Raw genomic sequence first — 19,560 nt, 5'->3', positions numbered from 1 at the left:
TTCTTCTATTAACTATATTAAATGAGTATAAACTCATTTATAAACTATAAAGTTATTCATATATAGCATGTATGTTATATATAAATATTTATATATATATGCATATATATGTAATAACCAACAGAATTACTTCAAACAAGCAAGCAACCAAAATTTGTGTAATATAAGACATGGTACACAATTCAGGCAATACTGGAAAGAATTCTGATACAATCTTAAAAAAAAAATCATGTAGATTTTGGTAATGAGAAAAGGAGAAAAATGTACAACTGTAAGTTAACAATCATTAATTTTTATATTTTTCTTCACTTTTTGATTTTTCATTTATAGAAGATAGAATAACTCAACAAAGTCAGGAAATAGCACAATTCAGTGAAAAGAATGCAGTGTCGGTTTTAGCTCTGCCACTGATCTGAGTGATGTTGGGTAAATCCTTTAACTTCTCTATCCCTCAGTTTCCTCATTTATAAAATGAATGGGGTTGAACTAAATGAACTTTAATATCCCTTTCAATTTCAAACCTATGATCCTATAAGTCTTTGAGCCTTAACTATTCATTAAATAGTTAAATAGTGTACCCCAATAGAGGAATTAAATTATGATAAAATTTAATTTTGTGAAAGTGTTTTTCAAGAGAGATATTGGTTCTTTGTACTTTGAAAATAAACTTTACATTATTTTAGTTGATTCTAAGAAACCTGTAAGGTAGGTAAAATAAATATTATTATAGCATTCCAAAGATAATGAAAGGGACTCAAATCACAGCTAGTTAAGACAGAGATAGCATTGTTCCCACCCTTTGCACTAAGGGAACATTTATCCTTTGAGAATATACACATAGTAAAATCAAATTCACAGATAATCCATTTTAAAATTATGAAACAAAATAATTTAGAGGTGACAATTTTATTTTTGGACAGAATATTACAAAAAATAATTAAATGTCACTTTGAGGTAATCAAATCTGAGAATTTTTAAAGATGATTTCCCTATGGGATCAAGTACCTGAAAGTTAAAATTACAAAACTCACAGAACTTCTCTGAGACTTCAAGATTCTGATTATCAAAGAGCCAAAAGTCAAAGATAGTAGAGGTTACCTCATCATATCAGTGATTTCTGACATTTGACCATCACTCATTCAATCTAGAAACATTTTTGATTATATAATTAATACCTGAAATTTGAATATTCAGAATAGAGGTCCATATCACTTCACATGTATTCACTTTCTATCAATTCAGATTGAAGTATTTCTTAGATTATAGTAATGATATGATTTGTATATTTGCTTTTTTTTTTTTTTTTTTTTTTGCATTGAAGACTCTTAAGGTCATGCCATCTATGCCTAGTTGCCACCAAAGTCTTCTCCAAGTGCAACCCTGAATTTTACTTCTTGTGATTCAGTCATTTTTAGAGATGGTCTCCTATGGCATTTTCGGGCACAGGAACTGAACTAAATATTAGCATAATATTAACTAAAATTATGTCAAATGTACTAACAAACTGAAAACATGGTCCTGAAAAATGTCAGACAAGGCAAAGAAAAGATAGGAGTACTGTTATACTCAAAAGAGAGGGAGCAGAGCCCAATGGTAACTCAGTCTAAAGAAGGAATTAGGGAAGATAGGATATCTACATAAATAGGAATAATGATATTTCAGGGACTTCTCTATTGACTCACCTTTGCTTAGAATTCCTTTAATATTGGACAAAGTGTTTAAAATTTTATAAGTTTGGATGAAAGACTTTATATAAGTTTCTATTTGATGGCTGTCTAAACAGTCCATCACAATAAAGTGGGAATGAGTCAATCAACAAATGTAAATGATTGCACCTGTAGTCAAAGATGAAGGAAGAGGTTAGGGAACAGGAAGATAATGGGTACCTGATAAGACTGCCACAAAGGATTATAGATAATGAAAATCATAGATTTAGATTTTGAAATGATCTAGTCCCCCAATTGGATTGATGAAAGCTGAAGCCCCAAAAGGAAAAATGTTTTGATCGAAGTTACCCATTTAGTCAAAGGGGGAGAAACTGGCGAAGAATTGAGAAGCTGAGAATACCAAAGGTAATTCTAATCATTTCCACTTTTACCTAGAGTCTTCTCTTTTTATTTAAAGACATAGAAGTTGTACAATGAGTAATTTTTATTTGAATTGAAAAGCAGATGAACTGAGTAAAAATACCATCTCTGTCATTTACTCTTTGAACCTTCTGGGCCTCAATAGACTCATCTGTCACATGAAAAGACAAAATCATGTGGCCTCTCAGGCACTTTCCAATTACAAATCTATGATATAAATATAAGTTTGATCGGGTAAAATATGTGCTATTAGAATACTGTTCTTGAGATATTCACAGTATTATATAATTTATTTTTTTGATGAGTGTTTTTTTTGGTGGAGGGAGTGCTTATTTTTAGTATTTGGCTGAACAAAAGGTATAGTTGGTTATAATAACTCCAAATATGTTAGTAAGTAGCATCTTTTGTGTTTTGAGTACAAATCAGTGGCATTTTCTCAGTTCTGTCAGACTGAACCCTGAATACCATTTGATAAAGAACACAGAACTGGAAACTAACTGAGAGAGTCAGGGAAAATCAAACACAGGGTCAAATTGAACAGATAATCTAAAACCAGGGAGAATGAAAAGTTTTGGTCAAAGACAGAGCTAAAGGTCAAACTAAACAAACACATAGGAAAGAAGAAACTAACCAGGCAAAGAAGGGTCTTTAACTTTAGGTAAAGGATGCTTCAGAAAGAAACTTTTTTTTTTTTTTTTTTGCTTTAGCTAAAACAAACAACTAGCTTCCATCATTTATTCAGTATAGAATCTAGAGGTTCAAAGCATATTATGACACAATTAACCATATCTGGCAGGGGCTGACAAATGTTAAAACCTTAACAACCCAAAAAACATCTTTGTAAACCTTTGCCAAAGACTGCCTTAAAAAAATAATGAAATACTCAATAGCAAGAGCATGAAATCATTAGGTTGCAATTACCTGATCTATAAGTGGGTATACTACAACTTACTCTGCTTCTGTAAGTTGTTGAAAGGTCAAATACAGCATAAATAGGGTTATAGATATATGAATTTTAGGAAAACCAGAGTTTGAATCCTATATCAGATACTTATTAGCCATATGACACTAGTCAAGTCACTCATCAATAGAAATTCTTGTTACGAATCAATTTAAATTCTTCATCATACCCCCAAGAACCTCATCACCAATGACTTCATTATCTTTCAAAGTATCATCACCATTGGGACTCACAGCTCATTACTACTCTCTTCTCCAGGGATCTCTCTTATTAGAGGACAGAGCAAACAAGTCCTTCTAAAACTGCCATTTAAGAAAGGTATCTAGGCCATCAATCTCTTCATGATCTACCTAGGTCCACCCCTTTTTACTTCTCAATCATGCACAGTTCTGGGTAGCTTACTATTCCCCAGCCACCACCCTTTTCAATATCTTTTTGTGAATTGTCTTTCTGCAATCAGTTATTTGGTCCTGGAGGTCAAGGGTTGTCTTTCTTCTCCATAATTATAAACTCAAACCTTAATATTATTCCTAGTACATTGTTGTTGTGTAGTTGGTTCTATCATATCCAAGGTTTTCTTGGCAAAGACACTAGAATGCTTTGCCATTTCCTTGTCCAGCTCCTTTTATAGAAGAGGAAATGGTGGTAAACAGGGTTAATTGACTTGTCCAGGGACATACATCTAGTTAGGGTCTGAGACCAAATTTAAACTCAGGAAAATGAATCTTTTTGAATCTCTGCTCAGCACCCTGTCTCACTTTACTGCCCCAGACAGACAGAAAGATATAAAGATAGACAGACAGAGAGACAGGAATATAAAGATATAGATATAAATAGATAGATAGACAGACAGACATATATATATATATATATATATATAGAGAGAGAGAGAGAGAGAGAGAGAGAGACAGACAGACAGACGCAGATGGACAGATTGTTTTTCAGTTGTTCAGTTGTGACTGACTCTTAATGATTACCCTGGGGACCATAACATGCCAGTGCTTGTGTATGGGGTTATCTTGGCAAGGATATTGGAGTGGTTTTCCATTTTCTTGTTCAGTAGATTAAGGCAAACAGTGACTTGCCCGGGATCACACAGCTAGTGAAGAATCTGAAGTCAGAGTTTAATTCAGGCCTTCCTGACACCAGGCCCAGCATTTTATACACTGAACTACCTTCCTAAAATAGTAAAAATAAAAATAGATATTTATAAAAAAGATATCATGTTCATCAAGTTCCATGGCATTAATGAGAACAAAAATTAAATGAGAGTTATGTGCATAGTATTTAATTTCATAATTAGTAATTCACAGGTATGGAGGAAGTTAAGATAATTTAAAAAGAATAGCTGATATGGATCTATTATTTCATTCATTTTACTTCATTTCCTTCTACTGAGAAGTATCCCTAAATTAATTCAGATCAATGACTTGTCAGTAACTTAGAGTATTAGAGATATTCCTGGGACACTGAGGAATAAAGAGTCTCAAGTCAGAAGCAGGTCTTGAACTCTTCTTCCTGGTTACAAACCTGATCTTCTATTCAGGGGTCCTCAAACTTTTTAAATAGAGGGCTAGTTCACTGTCCCTCAGACTGTTGGAGGGCCAGACTATAGTAAAAACAAAAACTTTGTTTTGTAGGCCTTTAAATAAAGAAACTTCATAACCCTGGGTGAGGGGGATAGATGTCCTCAGCTGCTGCATCTGGCCCGTGGGCTGTAGTTTGAGAACCCCTGAATGCTACTTATTTATTTTGAACTATGTGTTTTTAAATTATTGTGAAAATAATTTAAAATTCTTTCCCCTCTATTTAGAATTCTATAATCATTGTGTGAATTTTTAATCTGTAAAATATAGAGGTTGGACTAGAGGGTCTTTGAAGTCTATGCTAGTTCAAAAAATACATGATCTTTCCATTCTAGTCCCAAACATGTGATCTAATTATCTTTTGTAGAATGATTATGAAATAAATGTTACAAATCTTATATTTATTATCTATTACTAACATTTTTCTTTCCATTGGAAAATCATAAAATAAGAAATAGAATTCAGCTGTATAAATATTCGCTTTTACCATGTTTGATCAGGAATAAATTTAAAATACAAATTGAATTTACTCAGTGGTTTCACATATAGTGAACTTCATAAAGAACCTTTAGAAATAAATCCACATGTCACAATGAAAAACATAAAAGGGTAGCCTTATTAGCTAAAAGATTCCATTTTGTAAACAATAAGGAAGTTGATTATCATCTTATAGAAAATTCTGTGGTATCAAAAGGGAATTAAACCACATATAATGCTTATTCAAATATATATTCTCATTTACTTCACATGTTACTTTCATATGGAATATGGCTCTGAATATTTATGAGTAAATACATGTTTTATAGATGCTCAAAAGTACCTTGTATCTTTAAAAAGATTTACAAACTTACCTGGAAACTGATTGTTTTACCATTAATCTATAACTTGTATTCTTAGAGAATATTCTGAGATTCTTAGAGAGTAAATAATTTGGTTGTGATAACACAGGTAATCTAGTATCTGAGGCCAGATTGGAAGCCAGGTGTTCCTGAGTAGAACTTTACTTCTTATGCAAGACTGATATTTATTTCAAGGGTATTTCAATGAAATAAGTCATCAGTGATAACTCATGCATATCATGGGAAATAGTAGAAAAAATTGTCCTTTCAAATACATTTTTCATATAGGTAAATCTGAATCTCAATGACACCTTAAATTACAAATCAATACATAGATTGAACTCCAATGCATCAAGTGACCCACTTCCTTAGTCCAAAAGTATAAACAATATTAAGTCAGCATATATATTATTTTCAATCTAACATAGGTTATTGCTGTCTTAAAAAAATAAAATTATCCTTCAGAAAGAGATGTGATATAATTAAATAGCCACTAAAGTGTCTGGTGAAATTATATTGCTCAGTTAGAAATCTGGTGAGTAGATAACATGAAAGAAATATTTATTCCAGTGCTATGGAAATGAAAAAAAAAAACTTGAAAAATAATTTGAAATAGATAATAATGGAATAGAGTTTGTGTTTAACTCTGGCTTAGACACATAAATTCTAATTTCTCATTCTTTTAAGCTCTACAATCCCATTTTCATCTTTGTGAAATGAAATAAAATTTAAAACAAAAAAATAAAAATTTTACATAAATTCCTTTTCTCATTATTCTGATTAATATGTTTGCCTAGATCTATTATTTTAGCACCATGAGGGATTTAAACATATGGTTTTAGAGAATTGCCTGGAGCACCCAGAAGATTAAGTGATTTGTCCTGAATCAGTTACTATGGGTCAAAAGCAGGACTTGAAATCAGGCTTCCTGACTTTATTGCCACCTTCCTGTTGGTTCTTTTTCCTTCTGGGTAAACAAGATGATATTTGAAATGATATGACTTTTTTCTCCAAAAAATTAAATATCAAAAATAATTTATCAGTTTGACCATTCTTACTAACATTTTAAATTAAAATATCTCATACTTATCTGCCCACAAAACTTTATAATGAATAGATTCAATTTCATTCAGCAAACATTTATTCAGCATATCTATTGTTACATAGCTTATCATCCCAGGCATTTGAAAGTGCTGCAGATTAAATATATATCCCCAAATGTAAGTACATATAACAAATGCCTAGAAATATCATGCCTTTGTTTATTAGGTGTCTTTCCAAAAGAGCCTAAGGATGCTTTGCTGTATTCAGAGAAAGCACCATCCCTTAGAATAATAATTTTCTGAATAACATTAGCTACCCATAGATGGACCTGAAGTAGTCCATAATGTATACATAATGCTTCTCTGATTTGTAACATGCCTCTGGATGTTCTCTCCTATTTTGAAGGCCTGATCCAGCTCTTGGATATTCAATATGCTATCTACTTCCCATTCCAACCCTGTCAAAGTGATTACTTACATTATTTTTCTGCAAGATCTGCAGTGCCTTGTTGACATTGTTCAGAGAGTGAACTCTTGTGGAGCCTTTTTCTTTTGGCTGCAAGCAAAATCAAATGTTTATTGTCCAGCACAGAAAACAGGCATTTATTTCATATAACAAAGACTTTTCATAAATTGTACCTTTTAATTTGTAGTTTTGCAATGTTCAAGAAAAAGATGTAAATATAGGAAAGCAAATTTTGGAAAGAACACATCAGCTGTTAATGATCATTGATAACAGAGCATCTAATTTGATTTGTGTTCCTTCTGCCTTTCTTTTGGCATTATTCTATGTACGAATTTTTTATTTAGGAAGACTTATTAGTATTAGTCCATCAATTTATTTTTGTTATTATTATTTTGATACCTTCTCTGTTCCCCATGACTAATTTAGGGTCAGAACCATGAGTAGAAATGTAAGAAAATCAGTTTATGTAATTTAAACCTATATTCATCATGTATTGTTAGTTTATTCATATGAGTTTGAGGGAAAGTTCAGAAATTTCATCCCAACTGAAATAAATATAACCTAGTATCAAAAATTTCTAGTTCAGTTAACAGTGTCACAATTAGTTTGTATTACTCCCACTCAAAATAGATCAACATGGATTTATTAAGCACCTGTTATGTGCTAGCCATTGTGCTGGGAACTGGGAAAACAAAACACAAAAAACAATAAAGCAACTTATTTTTTTAATGTAAATGGCATTCTAATGGGGAAGAAAAGAACATAACTGTACTTTATCCTTTGACCCAATGATGCCACTTCTAGGTCTACATGCCAAAAAATATCAAAGAAAAAAGTGAAATGAACTCTATGAACTCACTTTTAACACATGAGAGATTACTATGTTTTTTCCTTCATTCATTCATGGCATAGGTAACAGTAAGATGAATAGTTCTTAATGAAACAAAAGGATTGTATGAGGGAGTGATAGAATAAAATGTTGGATAGGTAAACAAATCAATAATGATATGCATAATTAATCATGATCACCAAAAACCCCATAAAACCCCTTTTCTGTTACTTGATTTTCAAAAGAAATCATTCATAAGAAAGATATTATTATTAACACAATTTCACAGATAAAGAAACAGGCATAGAAATTAAGTCTATTTTCCTATGTCAAACAGTAAGGATGAATTACATCTATAACTTGAATCTAAGTCCTCTGAGTCTAAGCCCAATCATCCTTCTATTAATTTAATACCAGGCTGGATTCTATATTTTTATCCTCTAACTGAAGCAAAGGCATTGCTGTTTTACTTTTTGAGCAATGGAGTAGTATGCTTAAAGCAGTGATTTATGCAATTAACTATAATGAACTCAACATAACAATCCCAATTGTCACATTCTAGCTTTGTGATTTGGGGCAAATCGTTTAACTTCTGAATAGCCTGGACAGATTTTTATTTCCATTGGTATAGGGAATTTCTTCACTAGGTGTCCAATTAAATCATGGGTCCAATTAAATATTTCTCTGTGTATTGATGATGATGATGTTGATGGTGATAAGTAGAATAGAAGAAGGAGTAAGACTAAATTCAGAGAAGCTAATTACAAAAAAAGCAATCTAGGTATGAGACAGTTGCCAGTATGAAAATGTATATCTAATACTTCTCCCCTCCCTCCCCCAACTGTATGTCCTTGAACTTTTAGGAGCTTTATATAAAATTGAATGACTTCTAAAACTATACAACACAGGTCAGGCAATAATTAGGAAGAGGGAGTTTCTTTGTCTGAAATTCCATAAGCCACAGAATCACAGATGTCATATACACAAAAAATCAAGACATAAAATAACTACTTTTTTACCTCTCAGGAAGCAATATATGTGTGAACAGAGGAGATAATAGTTGTGAAAACACTTTGAGCTCTTCTAAAGGAATTCACCAGATATCCAATTTTAAAAATTCTATCTCTTACCAGAATTCTCTTTATTTTTATCATGATGCTGAGGTGACCTTGAGATCTTAAAGATTATGCCAACCTAACACCAAATGGCAATGACTTTGAGTATGGATCCAGTTATAAACTGTATCTTTTTTTTTTTTTTTTTTTTTTTTTAGGAACAGTGTGAGTTTCTTGAAGGTAAGAACTCTTTGGTTCTTCTCTTCTTATCTTTAGTACCTAGCAGAATTAACTTGTACTTAGTCAGCACTAAATAAATGTTTATATCACTAAATATTAAGTTTCAAAAGGGTTATTACCAGGTTGGATGTAAGATGATGACTTTTTATTCCTAGCAACCCTAAGGATCACTTACTAAACCACAGAGGGGGATTTGCATCTGGTCAGGGGACACTCATACCTTCTTTGCATTGAAAAACACAGATACTTAGGTATTGAGCTATTAGAATAACTTTTATTATTGCTTACTCAATTAAAAATTACCTACAAATTAGCTAAAATGATTATAGTATATTTAAAAGACTTGCATATAATTAATTATTCAAGGATAATGCTTTAAGAAGAGCAAAAATGCAAAAGGTACTTTCTTTTTAATTCTGAACTCTTAAAATATAGAACTATTAATAACTTGGACATATATAATTCAGCATATTCAATATAATGGACATGATATTATTAAAATTAAGCAGGATAATTGTCATAAGGAAACAGATACTGTATCAGGTGAACCAATAGTGATAAAAATAACAAAATATGCCTTTAATTATAGAATCATGTAAAAATATGAGTGTAGAATTCTAATAAAGTTTATGTGACTTCAAAAAAAAAATACATACCAATTTTTGACCTGTAAGACCTTCAAGGAGGTCCAAGAGTCTTCTTCCATCCTGAAGATCATTGAAAAGATCTTCAATATGTTGTTTCCCAAACTGGGGGGGGGGGGGAGAAACACAGTTTAATTAGTTGAATTGAAAATACTCTACATGAATTATTATATGTTTTTTATTTATTTCCAGTTTCTTAGTTGACCACCACAATTTCTTAATGTCCTCTTAAATAATCAAAAGTTAGATCAATCCCTTAGAGGTCAGCCAGTCTGACCCCTTCAATACATAATAGGGAAAAATGAGGCACAAAGAGCTGAAGTGACTTTATAAAAATTAGATAACTTTGTAGAAGTAGACCTTTAAAATAGGTCTAAAACAAAAATTTTTCTTTTCACTGTACTGGCTATCTCTCTTTTATCTAGATATACATGAAACAACATGTCTTGGTGTAGAATGAAGTATACAATAATAATAATTACTTATATTTTATAGTGTCCACTTATATTATAGGCTTATTAGACACTTCTGTACATTATTGCATTTGAACTTTACAACAATTGCATGAGTTAAATATCTATATAATTATTATTCCCATTTTACAAATGATGACATTGAGACTCATAGGTTTTAAGAAAGCTGCTCATCTTTATGTAACTCTGGTCACAAGTACCAGAGGAAGTATTTTAAGCCCCAGTCTCTCCTGACTCCAAGCACTGCATTCTTTCTACGATACTTCTAAACACAGGAGGCATATTATAACTTACTTTACATTTACAAGAAGATATAAGGCAATTACTATCTGCTTTACATAAGAAAGAATAACAATTCCTTATGCAGTTTACAAACGGATTTTCTCTTCTATGCTATTGTTTGAATAACATCTTTCCAAAGGAGAAATTTTCTTTTGAAGAATGCAACTCTTATAGAAGTCCTCTCTAACAAAAGTTATCAATAGAGACAAAGTTTCTAAGTGGGAATAACTTGTATAATTTAATCTTCTCTTTTGAATAGCTTTGTAATATCTATGGCACAAAGAGGGTAAAAAAAAACCTTTGTAATCATGATATTTAAATAGCCATTTATTAGCTGCAATGTAATTTCCCTCCCTAAAACACACATTCATCAATATTCTAGCACCACCACCACCACTCCAAAAAAGGAGGAAAGGAGAAGAGAAAACTAAAAACAAAACAAAACAAAACAAAACATATTTGAACATTTTAAAATAATACTAAATACTCTAAAAGCAAATATATGTAGTCACACATCATTTAATCCCATGAAGATGATAAAGTGTTATCCTTAGAAACATAAGATTTAGACTCAAGTTCTGTTTGTGTTATATAAACAATTATATAAACGAGTAAGATCTTTAAATTTTCAAGGTGCCAATTAACTCCACTAGATTATAAATTAAAGAACAGTTGTCGATCTACATTAGAAAAGGTTTCCTCAATGATAAATCCTGACATAATAAAATCACAAAATCAAAGCACAATAACAAAATCGTTAACTATGTAAGTCTGGAAAAAAATGTTGTCAACTAAAAGTGAAATAGACAGGAGGCAATGACTGGATCCTCATGTCACTAAAATTAAACTAAGTATTTGTGAATGCTGAATTTGTGAATTACTGAATGGAGTTCATGGGGGAGGGAGACATCTGTAAGCAATATAATTTAACAATGTCAATGAAAAGAGAATATAGGTATATTAGAACAAAAGCATACTTATGTGTTAGAAATGAAAACTTGTCAAAAGCTATACATCTTGTGGTATGTTAGTTATTTAACCAGATATTAAAAGCATGCATGAGACAACTAGGTTTTGCAGTATATAAGGTCCTAGAACTAGAAACTGGAAGACCTAAGGTCAAATACAGTTTCAGACACTTATTAGTTGTGTAATCTGTAACAAGCCTCTGAACTTCTGAATTTTTTTTTGCCTCAGTTTCTTCATTTCCAAAATGGGGATAATAATAATTTCTGTCTCCCAGAGTTGTGTACATCAAATCAAATAATAACTCTAAAATACCTATCACACAGTAAGCACCATAAAAATTTTAGCTATCATTATTATTGTCAGAAGAAGACATATATATCTCATTATGTTTAGGGCTAAATTTAACAGCACCATTTTATTTGTCTAAGAAGAATAAGCTCAAATAAAATCAGTCTAAACTTGTTGAGTTATGTGCTTCTCTTATTCATACAATTTTAATCTCCACATCAAAATATATATAATTTGCTGATGAATGTATAACTTTAGACAAGTTACCATATACCAACTAAAATTAAAAAAGAAATAAAAGACAACCTACTGCTTAAGTGCACAAGCATGATGGATATTTAAATTTATTAGAGAATCAGCTCTTTAGTCAACAAAAATCACATAGAAATTAATGTTCAAGCATCAAATAAAAAGAAATTGCATATGACTACTTCCATAAGTTCTTCAAGGATAATATTAATTCTATAATGAATAAATTAATGACTAATATGAGACATTAAATTTTTCTAGATGATGATATCAATGACTCACGGCCACCAAAATAATCAATCTAATGGATTTTTCCACATTACAGATGGAAGAAAATACTGAAAATTATTCATTAAAGATAATTTTTGGCAATTGGAGAATTTTAATTTTCTTTATTTTTGTTATTTTGATCCAACTTTTCATATCTGAGATGTTTCAGGAAAATTCAATTATTTTCAACTACATTTAGTAATGTACTGATATGTATACACACACACACACACACACACACACACACACCAATGACTCCCTTGTACAAATGAAATTAAATATAAAATCCTTTCTTTGGTATTCAAAGCATTTGTAACTAGCTTTCACCCTATCTATCCAGTCTCTTACTTAACATACCTTACTCCTTTCCACATAGTCTGTTAATAATGGATACTGATCACATTACTGTTCTTCCCAGAAGATATTCCCTCTCTCTCTATTTTAGGCATTTTCCCTGGCACTCCCCTATTTCTCAGATTCTCTTTTTCTTAATCTATATCTTCTGCCCTTATTGACTTCCTTAAAGTCCCAACTAACCTAAATCTTCTAAAGAAGTCTTTCTCAATGTCCCTTAATACTAGTTCCTTTTTCTTTGCTGATTATTTCCATTTTATCCTCAATATTTCCTATTTGCCCACAATTTTTTGCAAGTTGTCTCCCTCAATAGTCTGGAAACTTTTTGAGAGTAGGGATTACTTTTAACATCTTTGTATTCCAGCATATAGCATAGTTCCTGGCACAGACTAAATGCTTAGTAAATGATTGTTAATTGAAACAAACTGTGACATACCCACTATGTGTAATTTTTCCAGATGTCATTTTATGGTGCATTTTCCAGATTTCATGGGGAAGGGTGCTAAGTCTATGCCCTCCTGAGCAAGAACAGGTTATCATACATATATTAAAGAAATTTATCTTAATTCAATTGAAGCACAAAAGCAGAAGAGCTATTTCTAACTTTTGATAAAAATTGCATCTTCCCTTAAGGTCCACTACTGTCATCACAATCCTTTTCTATAAACTATCTTTTGTCATTTGTCAGGATATTGTACATCCCAGGGATCTCTTTTAGTTAGAATTGGGCCCAGCAGACTCTTTATTATCATCCAAGATATAATTCTCTAGCAGTTTCCCAAGAAATGTCCCTGTGGATCCTTTAGCCTGCCTGACTGGATCATCAGTTAGGAAATAAGAGATTCTTTTTCTCCCTCAAAAGCACAATCTTGAAACAGATACCTAGGTGACCTAACCCAAATAAAGGAAGGTACTTTCATTTATTGCCTTTCTCTTCTTTCAGAGGCAAGAAAAACAAATTGTGCTGCTTTCATTGCTCTTCTTATGTCATTAAATTTCTCTTAAAATATTCTGTGATTAAAATGAAATGAAATATGAGAAAACTCAGAAAGCAGGGATGGGGCTAAAGAAAATCCAACCCAACATAGTGATATCTCTAACAAAACAGTTTAATTACACAGGTTTTGTACTTAGATCTTATAAAATAAATCAATCTCACACCTCCTGAAATTTCAATGGGAGGCTAATCTTCAAGAGTAACTAAAATATAAATGAATTTTCTAATAATACTACCAAAAGAATCTCATCTTGAATGTAGAGAAACTCAACATTTGGAGAGTATTAATCAAACCTTCTTTCTAAAACAATTTAAAGATGTTCAATGGAAAAATGACATTGTTTTTGGTTTGCTTTGAAAACAAAAACATTTAGTGTTGGGGCAAAGAAACATGAAATTTTAGGGTGATAGGAAAAATTCACATGATGACATCTGACTAAATGCTGGTTTGAAACATAATAAAAAGAAAATTAGACACCTAAATTAAATAATATCTCATAAATATGCACCACATGAATTTTAAATCAAGATTGGCCATAAATGGTAAGTATATGGGCCGTGGAGATTGGTCTGAGGTCAAGCTGGCAATGTGGGATAGATGAAAGAAACCAGGAAAACAAGCAAAACACCCCCACCACAGACATATTCAAAACAAAACAAAACAAAAGAATACAGTTTAAAGGGAAGCTAATGAAATAATGAGAAATATTAGCAGTATTTATCCATTTGTTTAAACATTTTTCAGGCATAGTTTCATCATCTACGAAATTAAACTGTTTACTTACTAGTTATGTGAACTTGAGCAAGTCACTTTACTATTTCTATATCTCAGTTTTCTTATGCATAAAAAATGATAGGTTTGGACTCTTTAATATCATTTCTAACTGAACTGATGATACTATTATGTGATTTATATACCTCCAAATTCTATGAACAATATGATGATAAGAAAAGGTAGTAATCACTAAATCTGGAATCCATGAAGAAAATCTGGATAGCAAAAACTAAAACCTAGGAAGAGAAACCAAGTAATCTGGGTTGTTGTTCAATCATTTTAGATTCAGAATCATTTAGGGTTTTCTTGGAAAAGATACTAGACTGGGCTAGTCATTTCTTTTTCCAGATTATTTTAGAGATAAGGAAATGAAGCAAATAGAGTGAAGTGAAACGGCCAAATGCTCAAAAGTAGTCAGTGTGTGAGACCAGAATTGAACTCAGAAGGATGAGTCTTCTTGACTTCAGATGTAGCACTCTAGCCACTATGCTATTTGCTGTTAATCTGGTTCTAGTTCCAATCTGAACTCAGCTATTTCCTCTTCTATGATACAAGGAATATCATCTAACCATATATCTGACAAAATTTTAGTTCAACAAGTTATTAAAATATTATTTGACTAATGGCTTGAAATAAATGAGGAGAAGTCATTGTATAGAAAGATCAGAGAAATTATCTTAATAGTCTTCATTTGACAGCAGAGAATACAATGTTTTGTGCTTGTTAACTAGCCAGACTAGAAAATATGATTTGGACCAATGTAAAATTCAGAAATTAGATTCCTTTTGCAAGCTCTTTTAAATCAAGCTATGTCTTCCATATTTTTCCTCTTTTCTTTCTATTTTTTTAATTATATCTCACATTGCTTCTCTTGTCATATCATCTTTTAAATTTTTACCTTTTCATTCATAGCTGAGGTCACTCTAGATCTTCAAACTAACTCTCTTTCTCCCTTCCTCTCTTTCTCCTTTCCTCCCTCTCCCCCCCCCCCTTCTCTCTCTTTGTCTCTGTCTCTGTCTCTCAGAATACATTTTAAAAATACATTAATAAAGATAGGTGGGAAACTTCTATCAAACTGATCTTGTCAATCACATTCTTAAATCTCATCAATAGTTAACATGCTTGTGCTGGTTATATTATCATAAAACAATAAAACAAAACAAGGGGCTTTAATTTCCTTCCCTCAGGCTTGCTCTTGTCTCTTGCTGTATGTTTTGAACATACAAAAAGCACTATGAAATACCCTAAGTAATCCTTCAAAACTGTTCCCAGTATCATAGAAACAGAGGAGCAGAGAATTATAGATGCTGAGTCATAAAAATATTGAGTATAACAAATAGATAAGGGGAAATGAGGTGAAAATAAAATGGAAAAAAAGGGGGGCGGGGAATCATCACTGCTTTGAAAAATTTTCTCCATTCTTTGTCTCTTGGATTTTTGCAGTTCTTTAACCTGAAAGCACTTGGGGATCAATAAACCTTTCCAATAGGAGGTAAAGGGCACAGTGATGATTTAACACCACCTCTTTCTCATTGCATAAAGGTCATGCCACAGACTTCACTGTTGGTTTAAAAGACAGGGCATTTCACTGGATTACTAATCTTTACACAACACAAGAAAAAATTAAATATCACAGAAGAATTCACAAATAGGTACTCCAAAGTCATTTATAATAGAATGTATGCTCTCTGTACTATTATGTGAGAAGTTAAATAGCTAACTCTTATGAAAATGGCACAAAGTATCAGAGTATAAATAAAGAAAATAAGTAGCCAATTTATTTTATACTCTAATCAAGTGCTCTATTAAGTCCTACTATGTGTCTGATAATGTGCTAAACTATGGAATACAAAGAAAAGAAAAAAGAAAGAAAGATCTTGTCTCTCAATGAGGTTACTTTCTAATGGAGAAAGGCTATTAGAGAAAAAAACCTGGAAAGTATAAGGGTAAGGTAAATGGGGGGAAGTAATGAAGATTCTTAGTCCTTTAACAGTTAGCATTTGAGAGTGCAGTCTAGAAATTAATAAACATATAGCTGGTTTTCAAATCTTTCCCAAAATTGAGGTTATGGGTATAACCAACCACTGTGGATGGGGTAGAAACTTCCAATATTTTAAGTATTCCAGGAGTAAAGAGTTTAATGGGGCATTGTAGAAAAAGTTTAGTTTAGGAGTTCAGCCTGGAAAGAAGCTGCTTTGGTTATTATTATTTTTTTTAATTATGGTTCTGCAGCTGAAAAGAAGCCCAAGGCAATGAAAAAGAAAGAATGTGTGAAACATGTTTACACCTTCCTTTGTTTTTGCCCCACTGACTTGATCAGATCTGTTTTACTTGCAAGATCTAAAGGTGAAAAGGGACCTCAGAAGTAACTCATTTTAAAGGATAACATCAATAACATCAATTTAATGCTTGCTATATTTTATTCTCACAATAACCCAGTGAATGAGGTAAACATGACTAATACCATTTTTATAAATCTTAAAAAACTGAGCATAATTCCAAAGAGCACTATTTTACTTGATCTCTCTGATACCTTAGAATGAACTAGAAAAATACTTGCCAATCACTTTCATTTGTTAATGTTTGGACTCTCTTTGTGTAATCCTTGTCCTAGTACCAAATGAAAAGAAGTGAAAATAATTCAAAATAAATATGGAAAATCCTAGCATCCTATTTGAGCAAGTTTATTGAAAGACTATCACTGCTCAAAAAGTTATCAAACTTTGCATACCCTTTGATCTAGCAGTGTTACTAGTAGGCTTATATCCCAAAGAGATCATAAAGAAAGGAAAGGGACCTGTATGTGCACGTATGTTTGTGGAAACCCTGTTTGTCGTGGCTGGAAAATGGAAACTGAGTGGATGCCCATCAATTGGAGAATGGCTGAACAAATTGTGGTATATGAATATTATGGAATATTATTGTTCTATAAGAAATGACCAACAGGATGATTTCAGAAAAGCCTGGAGAGACTTACATGAACTGATGCTGAGTGAAACGAGCAGGGCCAAGAGATCATTATTTACTTCAACAACAATGCTATATGATGACCAATTCTGATGGACCTGGCCATCCTCAGCAATGAGATGAACCAAATCAGTTCCAATGGAGCAGTAATGAACTGAAACAGCTATGCCCAGCGAAAGAATTCTGAGAGATGACTAAAAACCCTTATATTGCATTCCCAATCCCTATATTTTTGCCCACCTGCATTTTTGATTTCCTTCACAGGCTAATTGTATAATATTTCAGAGTCCGATTCTTTTTGTACAGCAAAATAATGGTTTGGTCATGTATACTTATTGTGTATCTAATTTATATTTTAATATATTTAACATCTACTGGTCATCCTGCCATCTGGGGGAGGGGGTGGAGGGAAGGAGGGGAAAAATTGGAACAAGAGGTTTGGCAGTTGTCAATGCTGTAAAGTTACCCATACATATAACCTGTAAATAAAAGGCTATTAAAAAAAAAAGAAAGAAAAAAGAAAGACTATCACAATAATTGTGGCTATTTTGCTGTACTGATTAAGCATTAGCAGTGCTGGGTATGTGGTCAATATAAACCATGCTATAATGACTATAACTAAAGAAATAGTAGCTAATGAAGAAAACATTCTTGGTGACTGGAAAATTGGTAGAACTCACAACAGAAAGACAAAAATTAGGAGGAATAGAGAAATGTTATGGAGAAGATGATGAGTTCATTTGTGAATGTGTTGTAAGTGAAATGCAAATATGGAATTATGTATTATTATCCTTTAAACAGTTAGAAATTTGATACTGAAGAATGGATAGGGGACATGATGGGTAGAAATACACATTTGGTCACTTATTGAATAGAAGTGTTTTTTTTTTTACTTAAGTACAGTAAAAGTACAAAAAAGTACTTCTACTGAAGTCTGGAGTAGAATGAGTATGGAGAAGAATATAGGGAAAGTGTCTAGAGAGGGGAAAATAGCTACATTTATATAGAGCTATAAGTTACTTTATAAATATTAACTCATTTTTGTCCTCACAACGATCCTGAGAGGCATATATTATTATTATTATTATATTTGTAATTTAGGTAACTTAGGAAGAAAGAAGTTAAATTTCTTGCCTAGGGTCTGAGCCCAATAAGTGTCTGAGTCCATATTTTAACTCAGGTCTTCTTAATGCTAGTTCCAGAGCTCCATCCACCATGAGACTAAAAAACATCTACAATGAAAGATGACTGAAGATAAGGAACAAGACAAGAAAACAAAATAGAAGGACCTTGAAAGTATAATATTATAGAAAGAAAATGAGAAGGTATAAATAGGAAGGAGTGGTCTACTGTGGCAAATGCTGAAAAAAGCAAAAAGATGGAGCAATAAATAAAAGCTATAAATGATAATTAATAGACTAATATAGAAATATTTTTCATAACCGTGCAACCATAACTTTTATCTTCTTACTATTTCAGAAATGGAAGAGAGGAATAGAATTTGGAGATTACAACAGAATAAAAACTTTTTTTAAAAAAATAGATTATTAATCAGTTTAGAGAAAAACATTTTTATAATATCTTTAAGGACATTTCAGGAAGAATAGAATTCAGGCTTTACTGTGTTAAGGAGACAACATATAGGGAAGAAGCGCAGGTAGTTATAACAGAAGTTTGACAATACCAGGGAGGAGAGATAATAGGATGATAAATTGAAATAATGAGAGGGTAAAAAAAAAGATCTTTAACAATAAGGTAGATTTGGCATATCTCTAAGTTTAAGGGAAGGAACCAGGAGAGTGGGAAAAGATTGAAAAATGTGTCAGAGAGAAAGCATGATTGATGGAGAAAGATCATAGAGAAGAGGACAGTGGGGGGTAGGATTAAGTGTACAGAACAAAAGGCTAATTGCAACCAGGAAGAAGGTCACCAAGTTTTATGAATATATAAAAAAAAAGAGGATAGAGCAATGATTCAAGATAATAAGAGATGTAGAATAAGAAATGACGACAGCTCTTAGGGGATGGCAAGTTAGAATAGGACATAAGGTCATCTGTTGATATTAAGGGGAAAAGGGGAAGTAAAGAGATTGGGGAGAGAATCACATCAGAGGGGGAACTTCAGTGGTTATCTAATATTACCTACATGTGCAGAAGAAATCTTTCTTTAACATTCCAGCAAATAAC

At 32.0% G+C, this 19,560-nt stretch overlaps 1 protein-coding gene across 9 annotated transcripts in view; it reads right to left on the bottom strand.

Moving 5' to 3' along the window:
- The window catches only part of DMD (dystrophin), a 2,285,006-nt gene that overhangs the window by 1,757,461 nt on the left and 507,985 nt on the right, over positions 1-19,560 (bottom strand). For all 9 annotated transcript variants that reach the window (XM_031963631.1, XM_031963630.1, XM_031963635.1 and 6 more), the window contains exons 3-4: positions 9,763-9,855; positions 6,995-7,072 (exon numbers count right to left, since the gene is read on the bottom strand). In XM_031963631.1, the coding sequence (XP_031819491.1) occupies positions 6,995-7,072; positions 9,763-9,855 (171 nt within the window). The remainder of the gene's footprint in view (positions 1-6,994; positions 7,073-9,762; positions 9,856-19,560) is intronic.

This window comes from Sarcophilus harrisii, chromosome 3 (genome assembly GCF_902635505.1).
Source record: "Sarcophilus harrisii chromosome 3, mSarHar1.11, whole genome shotgun sequence".
Lineage (NCBI taxonomy): Eukaryota > Metazoa > Chordata > Mammalia > Dasyuromorphia > Dasyuridae > Sarcophilus > Sarcophilus harrisii.
This window is presented reverse-complemented; position numbering and strand designations above follow the sequence as displayed.